Source organism: Mobula birostris, chromosome 7 (assembly GCF_030028105.1).
Source record: "Mobula birostris isolate sMobBir1 chromosome 7, sMobBir1.hap1, whole genome shotgun sequence".
NCBI lineage: Eukaryota > Metazoa > Chordata > Chondrichthyes > Myliobatiformes > Myliobatidae > Mobula > Mobula birostris.
The window spans coordinates 106,917,400-106,938,169 of record NC_092376.1 but is presented as its reverse complement, the minus strand read 5'-3'; the positions used below and the strand labels follow the sequence as shown (position 1 = coordinate 106,938,169).

General features: G+C 41.0%; 1 protein-coding gene across 3 annotated transcripts in view; it reads left to right on the top strand.

Moving 5' to 3' along the window:
• The window catches only part of LOC140200358 (dihydropyrimidinase-related protein 3-like), a 225,229-nt gene extending 208,662 nt beyond the window's left edge, over positions 1 to 16,567 (top strand). For 2 of the 3 annotated variants that reach the window (XM_072263576.1, XM_072263579.1), the window contains exons 13-15: positions 7,627 to 7,786; positions 11,588 to 11,623; positions 13,065 to 16,567. In XM_072263576.1, coding sequence (XP_072119677.1) covers positions 7,627 to 7,786; positions 11,588 to 11,623; positions 13,065 to 13,153 — 285 coding nt within the window. In that variant the 3' untranslated portion in view covers positions 13,154 to 16,567. The remainder of the gene's footprint in view (positions 1 to 7,626; positions 7,787 to 11,587; positions 11,624 to 13,064) is intronic. The other variant, XM_072263577.1, reaches the window with a different exon arrangement.
• Positions 16,568 to 20,770: the final 4,203 nt, after the last annotated feature.

The window sequence follows — 20,770 nt, the reverse complement described above, 5'->3', positions numbered from 1 at the left end:
TCCTTCAGAATTGTAATTCTCATTAAGGGAGACCGTTTGCACAATGCTGATTATGATCTCCGGAGGAAATTGGAAAGTGAATGAGCTCAGACACTTGTTGACTGTCAAACAATCGTTTTAACTCATCTCTAGTTGTGTTTTAAATCAATGGTTTTCAAAATGGAGGAGCTTGAACACCACCCCTCTCCCCCACCCCCAAAAAAAAGCTGATTCACAGGGTGTTATAAAAATAATTACTCCCCCAATTCCACTGGACACACAACTATTTGAGGAAATTTTTAATATTGGGTAAACCATTTTGTTAAAGTGAGTTGCTAAGAAAGGTTTCAATGCTGCTTTCAGTTACTGGTTTAGAAAGCTATTTGTCCTGCTACTTATCAGGCAGTGGTAAAGGGACACAAACCTCTGTTGTCTGTCTCCCGTGATCCTAGAGCACGTCTTCCTGCTAATTGGTACAGGGTGACCCCAAGGATTAATACTATTGCACCATCAAGGTCTGGTTTCTTTCAGTTAGCTTGTGCTTCTGCTTGAGAAATGCATTGCCATTCCTCTAATTACAGAAGTGATGTGATTCTGAAAGCATTTTGTCATGCAGAATTTCATCGCAGACACAAGCTGGCTGAAGTGTGTGTGGGTATTTTGGTTTACAATATAGCAATGAGTGATGCACGCTTCATTTTATTTGGAAGATGCCTACTCTAAAGAGTTAATGTGCTAGCAAATATAACAATGCTACTAAATAAGGGGCTGGTTACTTATACCTGAAATGTGAAGAAACATCTGATTTCAAAGGGTTGTGAACTCCTGGAATTTTCTGCGCCTGGTGGTGCTGGAGGCCAGATCCTTAAGTCAATTTAAGGTGGAGCTAAATACGAGGCGTGATTGATAAGTTTGTGGTCAATTTTAGAAAACCTAGCACATTTACTTTTCAACATAGTCCCCTCCTACATGTACACACTTAGTCCAGTAGCCGTGGAGCATGCAGATCCCTTCTTTGTAGAAGTAGTCCACACCAGGGGTGATTGATAAGTTTGTGGCCTAAGGTAGAAGGAGATGAGTTATTAACTTCAAACTTTCTGCATAATCACTTAAAGAGTTGAACTGCACATGCTGTAATGAGAGCGTCTTGGACCCCCAGATGATCCACAGTGGGGGTGATTGGTAAGTTTGTGATCTTAGGTGGAAGGATATGAGTTATACAGCTCTTGTTATATGCCCGTGCAGTTCAACTCTTTAAGTGAAAATGCAGAAAGTTTCAAATCAATAACTCATCTCCTTCTACCTTAGGTCACAGACTTATCAATCACCCCTCGTATTTGAAAGGCTGAGGTATTTTTTGGGAATTGCCACAGGAGAGGAATTTAGGTCAGCTTAGATCAGTCATAGTCATATTGAATGGCAGGACAGGGCTGAGGAGCTGAGTGGCCTTTTTCCTGCTCCTATTCTCTTGTGTTCTTGAATACTTGTCTGATGTTCCTACATATGAATACAAATTCCAGCAGAGAATGTTGTTCATTACCTAACATGTTTTGGGAAGATGTATGTTTGGTGGGTGATGAACATGAGGCTACTAATGGAATGGTTGGAATAGGTTGCATTGTTTGAAAATGTAGCATTTTCACCTTGCCCAGGACTGTGGGGCTGGGATTGCAGGTTTCATGCCAATGGATGTTGTGTCAACTCTTTGTACTACTTACTGCCTGTTGTGCCATGGGCATTTAGGGCGGCAGTGAAGGTCCTCCATCTATGGCACTGTTCAGGGCTTCCTTCATAATGTCAGTAGCTTCCTCTCGGACTTCACTGTCAGTCATGCATTTCCTGAGTTGGAGATTCAGGAATACCGTCACACTCAGATGTGGAAGGATTTTTCACTGCCTTTTCCATTACAGTTTTTTTTTTTTACCAGTCAGAGTTATTAGCCCTGAGCTGAACCCCTGAACATGGAGGACTGGTGAACCACTCTTAGTCTGGCCTCTACCCTTTGACTTGTTTGGCATGAGTGACTCTACTAAGAGGCAAAGCATAACGCCCTGACGCTTACCAATATAGGTGTGGTAAACCATATATATATGTTGTCACTGGGTCACCTGTCTAGACATGCCCCTCTGCTGACTGCTCCTGTGGCTCCTCCCACAGACCCCTGAATAAAGGCGATTGTGCCATTGCTCCTCCTCTCAGTCCAGGGCAGATACTCAGCATGGACGTTGGACCATTTACTGTAAATATAAGCCTTTCAGTATTTACTCTACTTCCAGTGTTTGGGAGTAATTGATAGAGCATCAATAGGTCTCTGGGTCATTGAGGTACGCAAGCCCCCAAACCCAGTGACAAGGTTGTGGTCGTCTTGGAGGCAACTGCTCATATAAGGGTCTAATTTTTTTTGTTCAAGCACAAATGTGATTTTCTTAATTATTTGTATGCACCTATCCTAAAAACTCAGGTTAAGATGTTTAACAAGGCAGAGTTTTTGTTGTGTGTTTTGGAAATCCTTATAACCCAAGTTTAACCATTCACATTAAAACCATTTCTAGAGTTAGCTGTTGTCATAATAGAAGATGTTTTGTGATTACAGCCCCATCCATCTATTCCTTGGAAAAATACTATTAGAACAATCTCAAAAAATAATTCCACAGAGTAACTCTTCCTCTCTAACTTAATAAAATTTTTGTCTGGAAAGATAAGTTATTGAATGATGAGAGATTGACTGCATTCGTATTCCAAGGGACCTGGGTACCCTTGTGCATGACGAGCTGAATGTTGACAAGCAGCTATAGTGTAGTGGCTCTGGTTGACGGAATGGGAAATGCTGCTGAAACAGCGTATGGCCCTGAATATTGTGCACATAAAGAAAGGATATACTTGAAAGGGAAAGTATACATGGTTACTTCCTGGGATAATGAGTTTGCCCTCTGTAGAGAGATTAAGCAAACTGAACCCTAAACTCTTTACAATAATGAGAAGTGATCTCAGTGAAACAAAGTTCTTACAGAGTGTGACCCAGTTGTTGCAGGGATGATATTTCTCCTTGTTGGAGTGTTTCCACAAGTAGTGCAATCACAAGCAATGAGGGATTTAAGGGTGGCTGGTGAATCCTTGGAATTCTCTACCTATGAGGGTTGCAGAGCCTCAGTTGCTGACTGTGCTCACGAATAATAGCTTTGTTTTTAATATTAAGGGAATCACAAGATAAGGGCTTGGTGATGGAAAGTGCCGTGAGGTAAAAGACCAGCTGTGATCATGTGGAATAGTGAGAAAGCCGAGAGGGCCTGAATGGGTTTCCCCTTGCTTTACATATGTTAAATTCATACTATGTTCCTGTCTACAACAAAACTGGGATGGAGAGGGCAATTGCCAGAAATACTCAGCAAGTACAAGAACCTTTGAGGGAGAATGAGAGAAAGAAATGTTTTTCTTGGATTTTGATTTATGTATCCTTTATAGAGCACCTGGAAGGAAATTATCCCATTAAACTTCTCCCTTAGTCTCCCTCTAACCCATCTGTCATTTTTTTGCTTTTACTATTTATAACTTAAGGGAAAGGGGGAGATGATCATTTCAAATTCATGTATAAAAAAGGGAGATAACTCATCTGAACCCACTACATTTTGTCCAGTTTTCATTTACATCATCTGTTTTAAAGTCAAAGCCAGACTGACCAAGGAGAAGTGCTTTAGTGTGGTACAAAGCTGTATTTTGCAAATTTTATTACCCCTCAGCCTGCTGTGAATTGATCTCAGTTTTGCCTGTCTTTGGTGACCGTCCAGGGGAGTGTCTAGCCTGTCTACTCCACCACCTTGGGGCCAGTGATTGATTCTTTAAGAGACTGCACTCCATGCTATAACAAGGGCTTGCTTGTTCTCTGAAGCTATTTGAAGCATTTAGCCAAAGACTCCAATATAGAATTCTCTGCACGTAGTTGCTGGCCTCCACTCCACAGGTGCATGGTGAGCAGGAATACTATTCACACATCCAGGACACTGTTCAATTCTGTCCATAATATATAATTGGAGACATGTTACATTAAGAAATACAGCTACCCAAGACATTGCAGCCTCTCAGTCTGGTTAAAAAACTTTTTTTTCACTTGACCGTTGGCACACAGTAGCTGTGGTGTGCACCATCTCCAAAAGGCACTGCAGTTACTTGCCTAGGCAAGTCTGACCACAATTCCTAAACCTATAACCTTCACCAGTTACCAGGGCAAGAGCAGCAAGAGGTTCCATTCAAAGTCACATACCACCACATCCTCCATCTCCTCCAATCGGAGTTCTGGGAGTATTGCTATATTGATTATTACATCTCAGTAATGGCAGGCGAGAACAAGAGAAAGGGATAAGAGAGAAGCCAGAATGGGGAATGGAAGAAGAGATGGGGTGGTGGGAAATTCCCAGAAGTTAGAGAAATCAACGTTCATGCTGTCAGGTAGGAAGTTATCCAGATGAAATATGAGGTGTTGCTCCCCCCCTCCCCCAACCTGAATGTGGCCTCACCATGGCAGTAGAGTTTATGGACTGACATATGGGAATCAGAAGTTGAATTAAGGTAGGAGGTAACTGGGAAATCCCACTTCTTGTGGCAGATGGAGTAAAGGTGCTTGACAAAGCAGTACCCCAGTTGCCGATGCAGAGGAGGCTACACCAGGACCACTGGATACAGATGACCTTGACAGATTTGCAGGTGAAGTGTCGCCTGATCTGGAGGGACTGTTTGGGACCCTAAATGATGGTGAGGAAGGAGGTGTAGGGTTAGGCATAGCAGTTGTTCAGCTTGAAGAATGAGTGCTGGGAGGGATGAGTGGACAAGGGAGTCATGTAGTAATACTAATAAATACTTTATTGATCCCGAGTGAGAAATTCCTTTGTTACAGCAGCAACATTTAAAAATACACTTAGCACTGTGCTTAACTAATAATAAAGTACAGAGTAATAATATACACACTAATAATGTACCAATGTGCAAAAATTTGCAATATATGCAATAATAATGTAAGAAATAATAGAACAAACTTTTGTACTAAGATGTGTGTTCGGTCACATAAAGATGAACTGTTGCATTTGATAGGAAAGATTTTCTGTAACGATCCTTGTGACAGCGAAGCTGAATGAGTGTATAAAAGGGTGCTCCACTGTTTATTCAGTAGGTCATGGAAAGGATGTGCCAGATTGTCCATAATGGATAACAGATTGTTTAGGGACCTCCTCTCCATCACTAACTCAAACGAGTCTGGGTTGTAGCCAGTCTTCCAGTCAGATCCAGTCCTCACGATGAGTTTATTTGGTCATTAAGAAAGATGTGCTTGGTGGTAGGATCCCATTATAGATAGCAGAAATTACGAAAAATGATGTGCTGGATATGGAGACGTGGGATGGTAGAGGAAACCTATCTCTGTTGTGGCAGTGGGAAGATGGGGTGATGGCAGATGTGCAGGAAATGAAGGAGTTGTGGGTGAGGGTAACATCACAGGTAGTGCAAGGGCAAATCTGTTCTTTGAAGGAGGAGGACATCACAGATGTTCTGGGGTAGAAAGGCTCATCATGAGAACAAATACAATGGAGACAGAGGAACTGAGAAAAGGGAATAGCATTTTTAAAAGTGACAGGGTAGGAAGAGGTATAGTCAAGTTAGCTGTGAAAGTCAATAGGCTTATAAAGGATATCAGTAGATATCTCAGATATGGAGGCAGAGAGATTAAGAAACGAGAGAGTAGATTTGAGGGCAGGGTAGAAGTTGGAGGCAAAGTTGATGAAATTGACAAGCCTCGCGGGAATGCAGAAAGCAGCACCAATGCATTCGTTGATGTAGAGTGGAAAGAGTTGGGGAGCATTGGCATTGCAGGTTTAGAACAGGGACTATTCTATGTAGCCAATGAAGAGGTAGGCATAGCTGGGGCCCATGGCTACACCAGGGTTTGGTGAAAGTGGGAGAAGTGAAAGGGAAATTTTTGAGGGTGTGAACCAGTTCTGCCAGATGGTGAAGGCAAACTCGTTTTATCTGTTGTCTAAAAACAAGTAGAGTGCTTTAAGATCTTCCTGATGGAGGATAGAAATGTGTAGGGACTGGGCATCCACAGTGAAAGTGAGGTGATCAGGGTTAAGGAACTTAGTGATTGAGGTAATTGGGAGTGTGTGGTGTACCATGTTTCAAATGCCATGCCCCTGCGTTTTGTTGGAATTGAAAGGGGAGCAAGAGCTTGAGCTTTATTCCCAAGAGCCTTGGGCAATATATTATTCTGAATGAGGACAACTAAAATTCAATTATAATCACTTTGTTTCTTTTGTAATTTATTGTGCACAAATTAGCTGGTACAGTTTCTTCATTGTAGTGATTATATTTTAAAACCATTGTTAGTTTGAAAACATCTTGGGCTATCTAGCAGCAGTGAAAGAAGTTATGCCAACAAGTTCTTTATATGCCTTTGCCTTTCTTTGTGTCAATCCATCCTTCCCCACCCCATCTCAGTGACACACTCTTCTTGTCCCTTCTTTTCTTCATCTCACTGACAAACTCCTTTCCCCTCCTGCTGCCATCTTTCTTGTCATCGTTCCCCTATCTCATTAGCACTATAGTATCTTCTGGTCTCCTCGCACCTGCTGTTCTTTCTCCTTCATCTCACAACATTGCTTTTCCTGCATTCTCATTCCTGCTCTTCACCATATTCTTCCCTCTTTCCTCCTGTTCCTGCTGCATATGGATACAAAGCCTGATTTAGTTTCCAGTGATCAGTCACCACAGCGCTTCATCTCACAACTACATACATACACAACACAATAAGAACCAGAAAACCCAAGTTATATATCACTGTCACATCTCTTTAATCAATTAGGAGTATCTTAACTGCTGGGCTTTGGGACAAATTTTAACTCCATTTTGTAGCAATTTCCACTTAAAACAAATCCAGTGAAGGACCAGACTTGGTGTGTTCATATCTTGCTTTGATCTTAAATGTTTTAAAATATTTCTAATACAGCGAATTAACCTGTACACTTAGCAATCTTTAAAGTGTACTATCTTGTTAGTCGGGAGCGTTAAGCAAATTTCTCCCATTTTTCCCCAGGAACTTATGCTGGAAGTGTATGAATGAGATCAGGAACTGCATTAACCCTTCTAGAGTTGAATAACCTTCAGAAATGCAAAGTAGCCTAGGTAAATCTTTCTGTGGGACATCTGGTTTTAGTTTTGCCAAGCACCATGCTGCAGAATAGTTTAATTAACACAGACTTATAATAATATTTATGCGGACTCCTGCCAGGGATTAAATATATTACTTCTGACTCATGGATGCTATGCACATCTTCAGCAATGTTTTCCATTGGGCTTTCCATACTTGCCGTAGAAGTCAAGACCGTAGTTTTGCTAAAGCTTAACCATCAAATTCGATTTCTCAGCCAGTTGTGCTTATTCTAAACCTGCCCCACTTGGGTGGAGAGGTGATAGGTTGGTGGGTGTTTAAGCAATTAAAGTAGTTGTCTCTCCACAGTGCACAGGGCATCATTTCAACCTAGAATAAGGCAATCTAGGTTGTTCTGTGTCCGTGAACAATTCAATAGGTAATCATTCTGATCTGATGTCTCATAATCTGATCCTTTCTGCAGTTTTCACCTAATACATTCCTTTATCTTTCCAAAGTTGGCACAGGTGCGTGGTGTACCCAGAGGAATGTACGATGGTCCAGTGTATGACCTAGGGACCCCTAAAGCAGGAACTCCCTCAGCATCAGCCAAGACATCCCCTTCGAAACAGCCCCAACCAGTTCGAAATCTACACCAGTCTGGCTTCAGCCTTTCCGGTAAGAACTCAGCATTGAAGGAAACATTTCCAGCTCCAACCTTTTCAACTGTGATTCTGCTATCAACGTACAATGCACTGCATTGATAAAATATACCAATAAGCATAGCAGGATGTCTTTACCTTAAGAGTACTTGACAGATTAGAGATGTGCAGTTGCTTTTATAGTTGTCTTTGTAAAAACAGCTGTTAGACCTAAGCTTCACTTAATGGTTTCAATGCTGGGCATCACAATTCAAAGCTGATGTCTGGGCTTTGCAAAGGGTTCAGAAGGGAATGATCCTAATGCTTAAGGAATTAATTATGTGGAGAGAACAGGGAAGCTGGGTTTGCTATGAAGTAGATATGCTCAAAATTTATGATGAGTTTTGCTGGAAAGTTTCTGTTAGCACAAGAATGGCTAACTAGAGAGCACAACTTTAAACTAATTGGCGAAATGAGCAGAAACATATTTTTGGATAGAGAGGTACATATGTTCTGGAATTCATTGCCTGAAAGGTTGATGGAAACAGATTCCATGAAAGACAGTGGATAAATATTTTAAAGTAAGAACTGTGAAGGGCAGTGCGGAAAAAACAGTAGATGAGCTTATTTGGATACACTTCTAAAGAGCTAGTCCAAACGCAGTGGATTACTGTACTGGATGGGTCCTGATAGTGCAGTACCTATTGCAGAATATCTCACCTGAAGTGTCACACAGGTGCTCTTTTCCTTTGCCGGAGGGGAGGATGGGCTGCTGCAGTGATGGTCAGGTTCCTTAGCTCATTTAAGGAGGTAATATTAGTGACATGGGCTGTCTTGATTAAAAGTACCTGAAGTTGATGGGAGGTGCAGTGAGGGTAGCTAAACTCACCTGGCCTAGATAATGCAGAACTTACTGAGCATGCATTGGACAGTGTGATGTAAAGATTTTGCAGAGTGGATTACCTTGAACCTCGTTAGTTATATACATATAGTCACGTCCCAGTGTGAACTTTGCCGAAGGCAGACCTACTCCCAAATAATTTAGATACTCCTCCGATGAAGTTATACTTCCATGTAATTTAACATCTTGAATAGAAAGCAATTTCAGACTTCATAGGTTTTAAAATTATTATTTACTGTCTGAGAAAGAAGAGCCTGGTTTATTGTTTATATTGGCAAGTGTGCCTGTAAGGTAGATGGGTATCAGCTCGAAGCGGGAAGCTGCTAATCTGTTTTGATCGGCAAAATTCTAATTGGCCTTCAGAGTAGAGAGGAAGTTAAAGATTTCTGTGAGGAGGCTGTGCAGAAAGCAGGAAATACAAGTAGGATGACATCCAAGGACAGGCATCCTGGAAACTATCTAGTCAGTTTCTGGTGGCTTTGGATCAATGTCCATGATTTGTGAAGGAAAGAGTCACTTGAACAATGAGAGTCCCTTCAAGCTTTGGTGAGTATTCTTTTCCTTTTACAGAAATTACCTTTAAATGCTGTATATATTTCTTTTCCCCTCATAATCTTCTGTCCTTTGCCATCTACTTGTTCAAAACTTGTTCAAGTAGCTAGTCTTCCTGTAGAGGCCAAAAGGTATTGGCAGGTGATTCTGTCTCTCAGGAAGGACCCTCTGATCTTTTGATCTCCAATTCATATAGAGATAGATAGAAACCACCTGAACCAGATCGTGTACATCCCAGGGTTCTGAAAGGGTGGCTGAAGGGATTGTGGAGGCATTAGTACTGATATTTCAAGAATCTCTAGATTCAAGAATGGTTCCAGAAGACTGGATAATTGCAAATGTCACTCTACTCTTCAATAAGGGAGAGAGGGAGAAGAAAGGAAATGATAGGCCAGTTACTTTGACTCAATGGCTGGGAAGATGTTAGAGTTGATTATTAAGGATGAGGTCTCAGGATACTTGGAGGCACATCATTAAAGAGGCTGTAGTCTGTATTATTTCCTCCCTCAAGGGAAAATCTTGCCTGACAAATCTGTTGGAATTCTTTGAAGAAATAACAAGCAGGGTAGACAAAGGAGAATTAGTGAATGTTCTGTACTTAGATTTTCAGAAGGTCTTGGCAAGGTGCCTCGCATGAGGCTGCTTAACAAGTTAAGAGCCCATGGTATTATAGGAAAGATAATAGCATGGATAGAGAATTGGCTGATTGGTAGGAGGCAAAGAGTGGGAATAAAAGCAGCCTTTTCTGGTGTCCGGTGACCAGTGGTGTTCCACAGGGATCTGCGTTGAGACTGCTTCTTTTTACATTGTATGTCATTGACTTGGATGACGAAATTGATGACTTCATGACAAAGTTCGTGGATGATACGAAGATAGGTGGAGCGGCAGACAGTTTGAGGAAGTATAGAGGCTACAGAAGGATTTGGACAGAGCAGGAAAATGGGCAAAGAAGTGGTAGATGGAGTACAGTGTCAGGACATGTATGGTCATGCACTTTGTTAGAAGAAATAAAAATGTAGACTATTTTCTAAATGAAGAGAAAATTTAAAAATCATAGGTGCAAGGAGTCCTTGTGCAGCTTTCCTGAAAGGTTAAATTGCAGGTTGAGTCGGTGGTGAAGAAAGAAGCTGCGATGTTAACATTCATTTCTAGAGGACTAGAATATAAAAGCAAGGATGTAGTGTTGATTCTTTATAAGCACTGGTGAAGCCTTATTTGGAGTATTGTGAGCAGTTTTGGGGCCCTTATCTAAGAAAGGTTTTGCTGATATTGGAGAAGATTCAAAGGAGGTTCTTGAAAATGATCCCAGGGTTAAAAGGCTTTTCGTATGAGGAGCATCTGATGGCTCTGGGTCTCCACTCACTGGAATTCAGAAAAATGAGGGGTGACCTCATTGAAACCTATTGAACGTCGCAAGGCCTCAACAGAGTGAATGTGGACTGATAGTTTACTATGGTGGAGGAGTCTTAAGACCAGAGGACATAGCTTCAGAATAGTGTCCTTTCAGAACGGAGCTGAGAAGGAATTTCTTTAGCCAGATACTGGTGAATTTCTGGCATCTGGAGGCCAAGTCTTCATGTATATATATATATATATATATATATATATATAAGGCAGAGGTTGATAGATTCTTGATTACTCAGGGCATGAAAGGATACAGGGAGAAGGCAGAAGATTGGGTATGAGAGAGAAAATGGATCAGCCATGTTGAAATGGCAGAGCAGTTTCGATGGGCCAAATAGCCTAATTATGGTAATGTGAGAGCAGAAGGTTCAGGATTATTTCCCCGGGCTTTGTCACTACTGAGTGAGGCCTTCCAATACTGAGACCAGAACTCCCCACCCCCCCCCCCCCCCCCCCACCTGCACGACTTCCCCAACTCCTTCGATAGACTCAATTGCTTCTGGCATGTTTAAGAAAGTGAGGTCCATGACAAAGCTGGAGATCCAGCAGGCCTTTCCAGTGTGCCTGACTCCCTGCTACTGAACAGGTTCCACCAAGGATTAAGTCACTTCTCAGGCTACTTGGTTAACTGCTGTGCCATGGCATGGGAAAGGGTGAAATCTGTCAGGACTTGCTCCTAAATCTTGTTTTATTTGATGCCTTGGGACATTGTATTACATTAAGGTTTTTTTTAAATCAAGTAGTTGTATTCATTTAAGTTCCTTTTAATTAAAATGAAATTTAGATTCATTTTTCTGCATAGAAAAATATTCTTATTTGCTAAAATAACTGAATGTACTTTGAAAAGCTATTTTGGTGAATGAAAGCAAAAAATATCTCTAAGTATGATCATTTGAAGCTGTAATTAGTATATAAACTTGAACCCTTCAGAAAATTGGCCTTGTGCCATTGTCAATTAAATATTTCCATTCATTTCAATAGGAAGAACTTCTGATGGGTTAACAAAATCTAATGCAGGTATGGATCAAACAAGTTTAAACATCAAAAAAAAATTGAGTCCTGGTGACCTGGGGAATTTATTTATCTTGTGTTAAGCATATCAAGTTTCAATGACTGGATATAATTCACTAAGATAGACTGCACACAAAACCAAGCACTGTCACTACCCAGTTCCAATTCTCAGGAGCTGCTCATTTGGACATTGGTAGGATTTTGCGCAAAGCAAAACAAGGTAAATGGCATGGGAATGGAACTGGGAAGAATCATCTCAGGGTAACCGATCACCCATTGTGATAAAGAAGATTCTTTTTCTCCTCAGCAAGTTGTGACTCTTCAGAGTGCTCCACTTCAAATGCTGTGTCATTAAGTATATTTATCGACCATGACATTCAGATGGGTAGGTAGAATTGAAGGCAAATAGCAGACAAGTCATGGTTTTGCTGAATGATGGGGCAAATGGCAAACTGCTGCTGCTGTTTCTTCTTGTGTTAAAGAATTACGAGAACTTGCTTTGGCCTAGAATTATTTGGCCAAGCTGCAACTCTACATATTGTTACTTGAATATAAGTAATGGTGGCGAAGGTGCAGTGGGGAGGAAAGGGGGCGGAAGAAAACTTCAATAACTGGAGATAGATTCCATTGAGGAGTGGGAAGGGGAAAAAAGAGCAGAGCTGATCACATAAGAGCTTCTTAGGGTCTTACAGTGCAATGGACCAGCTCATTCCTGGCACTTGATGGACATTGCTGGGTGATGTGGCTGAATGTTGTGCGTGCTGTCAAGAGGAAAACAGGTCATGCAAGGAAAGTTTGACCTGATTCCAGAGGAATGCAACTCTGGCTTGGCATAAGCCAAGGGCAGAGTTGCCTGGTGTATGTTGGCAGGGTTGGACGAAACAGTGGGACAAGAAGAAGAGCTGCAGCTACACAGCTCCAGCCACATGGGTTGGATCCTGATCTTGGTTTCTGTCTGTGTGTGGAGCTTGCATGTTCTCCCTGTGGGATGGTTTGGATTCCCCCCACATCCCAAAGACTCACAGTCAACATGTTAGTTAGCGATTATGAATAGACCTGAGTGGGGGAGGGTGAGAATATGAGGGGAATAGATTTCAGGGAACATCAGTGGGAGAGTGGAACTGCTCTGTGAGTCAGCATAGACTTGATAGGTCAAAGGGCCTTCTGTGTCGTAGAGGAATATGGAAATGTCGAGGTAGAGTTTTAGAGTTATAGCACAGAAACAGGCCCTTCTGCCCATCAGCCACCTGTCGTTGCAGTAATCCTTCCCTAGTTCCTATTATTCTGCCCATATTCCCATCACTCATTACACTACCCATACCCCAGGTCTTACCAATCATCTTTACAGTTAGAGCAGTGTTCACAGTGTAGAGTGTGTGGGCAAAGGGGAATCCTTATACCCTGGAGGCCTGTTCACTTCATGCTTTTCCAATCCTCTCGTACACAGGAGCTCAAGTGGATGACGGCCCTCGTCGCAGCGGTCACCGCATTGTTGCGCCTCCTGGCGGCCGTTCAAACATCACCTCGCTCAGCTGAAGTCCACAGCAGGAAGGGAGGGGAATCAAGAGACAGAGCGAGAGGAGAGAAAGGAGAATGGGAAGGGTGGGTGGGGGAAGAAAGAAATCATGCCATAACGATGAAACATTGCAGAAAAATCAAAAATTTAACTGTTTGTCCTACATGAAAAATAAAATTACTTTGGATTGAATTTTGACAGTGCCTCAAGCCTTTATTGATGAGAAAGCTACTTTGCTATTGCTTTAATATGTCTTGTTTATTTAGCCTTAAGCCTTCAGGTTTTACCCATTGATAGCAAGGTTGCAATGATTACAGTCACCTGTTAAATGCTTTTAACAAGCTCTGCTTTGTCATAACAAATTCATATTTTACATGTAATCATTTCTTTTGAGTCTTTAATTTGAAGGAAAGTAGTTTTGGTTTACATTTAGTCCCTTCCTTCAGATGGTTCCTAATTTAGTGGAAGTGCTTTGATTCTTTTATTGGGGCAGTACGGTGGGGTAACAGCTAGTGCAGTGTTTTACAGTGCTAACTGTAAGATCAGGGTTTAAATTCCACTGCTGTCTGTAAGGAGTTTATATGTACTCCCCATGACCACACGGTTTTCTCCAGGTGCTCTAGTTTCCTCCCACATTCCAAAAGACGTACAGTTAGAGATGGTGAGTTGGGGCGTGCTGTGTTGGCGCTGGAAGCATGGCGACACTTGTGGGCTGCCACTACAATCCTTGCAGATCTGACTTCATGCTAACGATACATTTCACTGCATGTTTCGATGTGTATGTGATAATTAAAGCAAATCTTTACTCTTTAATGTTTATTGTTGAAACTTAGATAGTTTGTTGCTCTGTACTTGGATTGCATGTATTAGCTTTGTCAAGAAAAATCTTACTTTCCCCTTTCCAAGCCAACAGGCTTTGGGTGGAAACTGCAGAGGAACGCAACCACTGCATCTGGCCAGTGTTGGCGGTGTGGGTGTGTGTGTGAGAGAGCGAGACAGAGGGAGCTTGATGAATATTTTTGAAGGCAGTTGTCCACCTTTCAACATGGTTACTATTTTGCTGGAAATAGTGCAATTTAATTGGAATTTGTGAAATAATGGCAGTGCAGTAACCCATGCTAACCACCCAGTTCTTCTTAGCAATTCAGAAACTGGTGGCTGGCAATAATGCCAGACGTCTACCATGTCTAATAAATCAGACAAGAGACAAGTCATTCACTCTGAAATACAAGTGTTCAACCTGTTTGTTACTATGTTTCAAACATTATTTTACAGTGGATTAAAACAGATAGTTTTCACATTTGTCGAAAGGGAGAAGGGAGGAAAAGTGTAAACAATGCATCACTTGGGCTCTTCAATAGAATTCAGTAGAAGTCAAAGGATTTTGTAAGTGAATCAGTTGATTCAAAAGTTGGTTCTACTAATGGGGAGTTTATATTAATGTCTGTCCAAGTTGATTCAATGTTGTCAATTTGTAAACACTGCAATCACAAATATCAAAGTTTGTGCAGAAATATTTCCCTCAGCTGGTGAAAAGTTAATGTGTTAGTGATCTGAGTGCTCTTAAAGCAGGGGACTAATCCAGCATCCCACTGATGCCAGTGAACAACCATATGTGATGGCTGAGATTAGGACTGGAATTGACTGTGAGGCTTTCTGCACTTGAATGATCTGCTGCGGTGGGGAGAGTGGCCATGTGCATGTTCCATTCACAGTGGAGGCAGGCAGAATTGTCAAACATTCGATTGTTACTGATCTCTCCACGCTCCGAATGCCAAAAACAATTTGTAAAATTTCCCCCCTGCCATTTTATATTATAATACTGTAATCAGTGCATCCTTTCACAGAACAGCAGCCTTCGATTTGTATTCATTTCAAATATTGTGCATGCTGCTGAATCTTCAAACAATTGGCTTGTCAAGACATACATTGCATTGTTTCAAAGACCTAAAGTGCTTTCACACTTAAATTTTGCTGCTTGCCTGTATGTGTGCATTAACACACACACTACCTCTCAACTCCATGCTAGTTAGAATCATGAGGTATTGTATCAATGTATTAAAATCACCATGAACCCTTTAAAAAGGACTCCACAAAAGTTTTAGTGAAAATCCAGTCATCGAGCAGTATAGCAGCAACTGGGTTCTTTGAACACTCCCGGATTACTTCGCTTATTGTGTTGATGAAATGTTTAACAGATTCGAGGGTTCCTGAACAAATGCTTCCAATACTTCGTGTTTTTAGGATCCAAACTGCTTGTCAAACATGTAGAGAATTACATTTATAAACACCTGGGATAGAATATATAAAAAAAACAGCATCTTATTTCCATACTCCCATATCCACTTTGGACAATGGCACCCACTTTGGTTTTAGAAGACCTTCTTGCTTCTAAGTGGTGTTTGCCAGAGAAAGATACCTTAGCACAGGTTAATTATCCCCTTTGTTATCTCCAGCAAAGCACCCAAATCTGCCAGTGGCCATATCCATCCATAAAATTCTCATCAGGGAAGTCTGGCTAAACTATACCCCAGGCCAAAGCTGCCTCCTCTTCAGCACCCTTCCCTTTGCTGAATGAGGCAGCAAAGCATCTGTCCTCAGTGGGATGTGCCTCTTAAATACAATAAGCCTGCTGATGTTCTTTCTGTCATAGAATTTCAGATGACCAAGCTATTCAGAGTGAAATTTACTACCCAAATGAAGATTAATTAATAACTCGTTTAGATGCAGGACTTAACAGATTTTTTTTCAAGGCAACAGGTTGATCAAGATAGGTTATTTTAAAATCAGAATCATCAGTGGTAGGTAGATTGTGTCGTATATTTTTTAAAAAGCACATCAAGGATCTTTGTAATTGATGAGAGCAATGAAATGGAATTACTCTTTACAGGATTTTTTTTAAGCAGGGTGCTACAGGGCAGGCCTCAATCAAACAAATAAGACAGACTAAAATGTACTTCATTCAGCTTTAAAGTGGGTTCCTATTGCAACCATTTTACTTTTTAAGGTTCATTAACTGAAGGGGGAAATCTCTTCATCAGATATATACACATTGCTCTTTTTAAATATCTAATGCTTTGCTTTTTTTTCTTTCTGATTGGTAATGGGTTCTATTTCACAATGTGCAGACAAAGGGTATGGGAGGCTGTTTTGAGTCTGTTCCAGGATGTGCCGGGTGTGTTGCTCATATTAGTAGGTGCAGTTTCTTTGTAATCTTTTTTAAAAAAAAGGAAAGTTAAATTCTCTAGTTGGAGGTTTGAACAGCTGATGATTTTTAATTTCCATTTTCTTCCAAAATGCTGTTTTTAAGATGTGTAAGGACAACATTACCAAGGTGATTGATGTTTAGAAATTGTTTCTTGTATTTAATTATGTTTGTATCTACCGTACATGTCTTCGACTAATAAATTTATGCAAATATAGCTTCCCAAGGACATTGTTGCATTTGTCATTTTTTTTTCAGTTGCTGATATTTCTTGTATTTCCAAGTCGTTTATGACTGAATTTTAACCTGGCATGAACCTCAGAATCTGAGCACTTGGCCTTTTCTGTCACTTCAGGGATATGACAGTGTTCCTGCAGGCTTTTGTGTAAATTTAGAAGTAAGAAGGGTGAAACAGACAGGAAATCTATTTTAAGACAACTACTGTGGAATTGTTGCACTGAGGAATTGAAGCAACACTGCTAATTTAACACAAAGGTGTATGGAAAATTTGCAAATAACTATTCTGTCACCACATGCTGTAGGCTCCATATCTTATTTTAAAGTTAGCTTTTCACATTTGGAAAGGCAATTGTTGGGAGTTTTCACTGCCTCAAAGTAACCTCGACTCCCTTGCATAAACTTTCAGGTTAAAAGCATATGATTAGGCTTTTATCAGATCTGTTCTTCAGTCACCACCCAGTGGACAAACAGAGAAATGAAATTCTAATAAAAAATTATGTCTACTTTTTTTTAACAATATGTACAAAAGCTTGATTTCTTTAATCATCTACTGATTACATTCACAGTATAACATTACAAGAAAAAATAGAATTCTTACTATTTTTGTAGATGTTCATACCACATTCTTCCATTTATTTTTTTGTTTCCTAACATCTTGAGGTCCAGACAATGAACAGAACAGCTTTTGTTTTATTTTCAATGATTCAAAATTAATTACATGCAGGATGAAAGGGTATTATTGATCATTCCCAGGTGAAATCATATTGTTGTATTCTCTCACCTGATGCAGCCATTATTGGCCATTAGGTGTCCATAAACTGCCAGAGGAGCTCAGTGGATCAGACGGCATTTGTGGAGGCAAGTAGACAATTGACGTTTCAGGTCAAGATGCTTCATCTGAATTGCTGTGAAGGTGTGGGGATATGTAGGGGTGGTGTATTCTTGCACGGTTCATTGTTTGCGGTGGGATTTAAGGATCAGCGGCTCACAGCTCTGCTGCTGGTCCGGTAACTTAAACACTACGCCACTACACTTCCAACTGGTACTGAGATAGGACCAAGGGCTGACATAAAAAGAAAGTCGCATCAGTGAGTCATGAGTTAAAAGAGCTGCTACAGTAATTTTGTTCTCAGCATCTGACAGGCTCATATTCAAATGATCAAAATTATTTGCATGCCATTTTCTCTTGCTCAAGTCCTTTCTATTTTCTAAGTTCAAAGTAATTTTTTTTATCAGAGTACATATATGTCCCCACATATAACCCGAATTTCATCTGCAGGCATACTCAGCAAATCTATAGGATAGTAACTGACAGGATCAGTAAAAGATCAAGTACAGTGCAGAAGGCAACAAACTGCAAATGCAAATATAAATAAATAACAATAAATAATGAGAACATGAAATAACAAGATAAAGAGTCCTTAAAGTGAGATAATTAGTTGTGGGAACATCTCAATGGACGAACAAGAGACTGCAGTTATCACCTTTTATTCAAGAGCCTGATGGTTGAGGGGTAGTAACTGTTTTTGAACCTGGAGGTGCGAGTCCTGAGGCTCTTGTACTTCTACCTGACGGCAGCAGCAAAAACAGATCTTTAATGATGGATGCTGCTTCCCTACGAAAGCATTTCATGTAGATGTGGTCAATGATTGGGAAGGCTTTACCCATGGTGTACTGGGCTGAATCCACCTTTATGCAGGATTTTTCATTCAAGGGCATTGGTGTTTCCATACTAAGCCGTGATGCAGCCAGTCAGTTCACTGTTGACTACACATTTATAGAAGTTTGTCAAAGCTTAAGCTGTTATGCCCGACAGCTCTATCACTGTCTCTGATTTTTCCCATACTGCCAAAGGATTGCAGTCATATAGTCATAGTCATACTTTATTGATCCCGGGAGAAATTGGTTTTCATTACAGTTGCACTATAAATAATAAATAGTAAAAGAACCATAAATAGTTAAATAGTAATATGTAAATTATGCCAGTAAATTATGAAATAAATCTAGAACCAGCCTATTGGTTCAGGGTGTCTGACCCTCCAAGGGAGGAGTTGTAAAGTTTGATGGCCACAGGCAGGAATGACTTCCTATGACGCTCTGTGTTGCATCTCGGTGGAATAAGTCTCTGGCTGAATGTACTCCTGTGCCCACCCAGTACGTTATGTAGTGGATGGGAGACGTTGACCAAGATGGCATGTAACTTAGCATCCCCTTTTCAGACACCACGGTGAGAGAGTCCAGTTCCATCCCCACAACATCACTGGCCTTACGAATGAGTTTGTTGATTCTGTTGGTGTCTGCTACCCTCAGCACACAACAGCAAACATATGTGTTTGGTATTGAGATGGCCACAAACACTGAACATTGCATTAAATCCCCATCCCTGCCTGTATTCCCTGTATCTCAGGATGTTCCTGGCAGGAACAGGGACATAACAATTACATTTACTTAGCAACTAGTTACATGAACTTCTAGAGGAGACCATTATTGGCACTAGCACCCCTAGATCATTCACCTATGTGAGTTGAAATCAGTATTTAAGTACTGAGCTCATATATGTATGTGAGTGCTTGTGTGTGAAAGCAGTCACTTCGGGAAGATGAGGCTCATCAGCCATGATTGGCAGCTCACCCAGGAAAAGGAAAACTCTGATCTCAAGCCTCCACTGCCTTGGCTACTCATTGGGAAGGCTTTGGGAGTAAACCTCCGAGGTAAAATCTAGGGCTGGAGTTCCTAAGGCAGTCCTATGTTGAGTTCAATGCTAACTGGCAACTCCTATGATGCCAAATGTCATCAGTTTCCGCAGTTCCTTTCAATTCATTCGCTTCCAGGAAAGGGAGAGCCTGCTGCACGGGCAACAGCTCGCTCTCAATACTATGGAGTATGATATAGATATATGTATATGTACATGCATGGGTGTGTATGCACAAGAGTGAATGTAAGTGTGCATGCATAAATATGTATGCGTATGCATTTGTAAATGCATATGTATGTGTATGCACATGTAAATATATGTGTGTGTGCATGTGTGTGTATATGTATGTTAGATACGTGGGTTATGACCAAAGGAAAAATTGCTGAAGTTGCTTAGCATTTTAGTGCAAGGGTGTTTATTAGGTACATCAAAAATCAAACTTTCAAAAATTAACAAAAAGTGAAAATATTGCCAATATTTACAAAACGATAACTACCAGTAATCACAATAATAGCTCCATACTTATTTTCGTCTAATGTGAACTCCCAGCAGCCCCAATCTCTCCCTCCCACACCAGGACATACCAACAAAGTTAACTTAAGACTAGACAACACATGAATTAGAAGACGATGCACCCCACAAAGTAGTTACAATCATATTACAAAATAAACAGAAGTACCTACATTGAATACTGTATACAAACAAGATATACTCATTTACATATCCCCATTACTAAAGAAAGGGAACATTGCACTATGTATGGTGGGAAAGGCGCCATAAAGCCAATCCAAACACATCAGCTCGGTTTAGGACCCATTATAAGAATATACTGGGGAAGACATTGAAATACGTACACTCAGCACAACAACAACAGAATGACAAGGCAATGTTAGTGTGTGTGAAAATGCACATGTGTAGGGAAAGCATTTATGGAGTGCACTCCATCACGTTATCACCCTCCTCTCCTGCGATGATGATGCTCAGCAGTGAGACAGGTAGTCTGCAGTAGCATTTCCTTTCCATGCTTTATGGTGGACCCAGAATTTGAAGGGTTGGAGCTGCAGGTATCACAGTGTCATTCTGGCATTACGGTCCTTCATTGTCTGAATCCATGCTAACACTGTGGTCTGTGTAAAAGTCAAACTTCCTGCCATGGAAGTAGTACCAGAGGCTGTCAACAGCCCACTTAATGGTGAGAAACTCCTTTTCAATGGTGGACAGCTTGGTTTCCCTTGGGAGGAGTTTTCGGCTCATGTAAAGGACAGGTCGCTCTTCTCCAGGTTCTCTTGGGCCAATGCCTACTCCTAAGAGATCCACCGCACTGTTTGTCAAAGTCTGGGCTCCGAAGGACAGTTGAGGAGCACAGGCTTTAAAAATATTTTCAGTCCAAGTCACTGGATTGCTTACAAGCTTCCCAACAAGGTTAATCAGAGGTTGCTGATGCACCATGAAGACCAAAGGGGCAATATGGTGAACTGAGGGGTGTGCGGAAGGCAG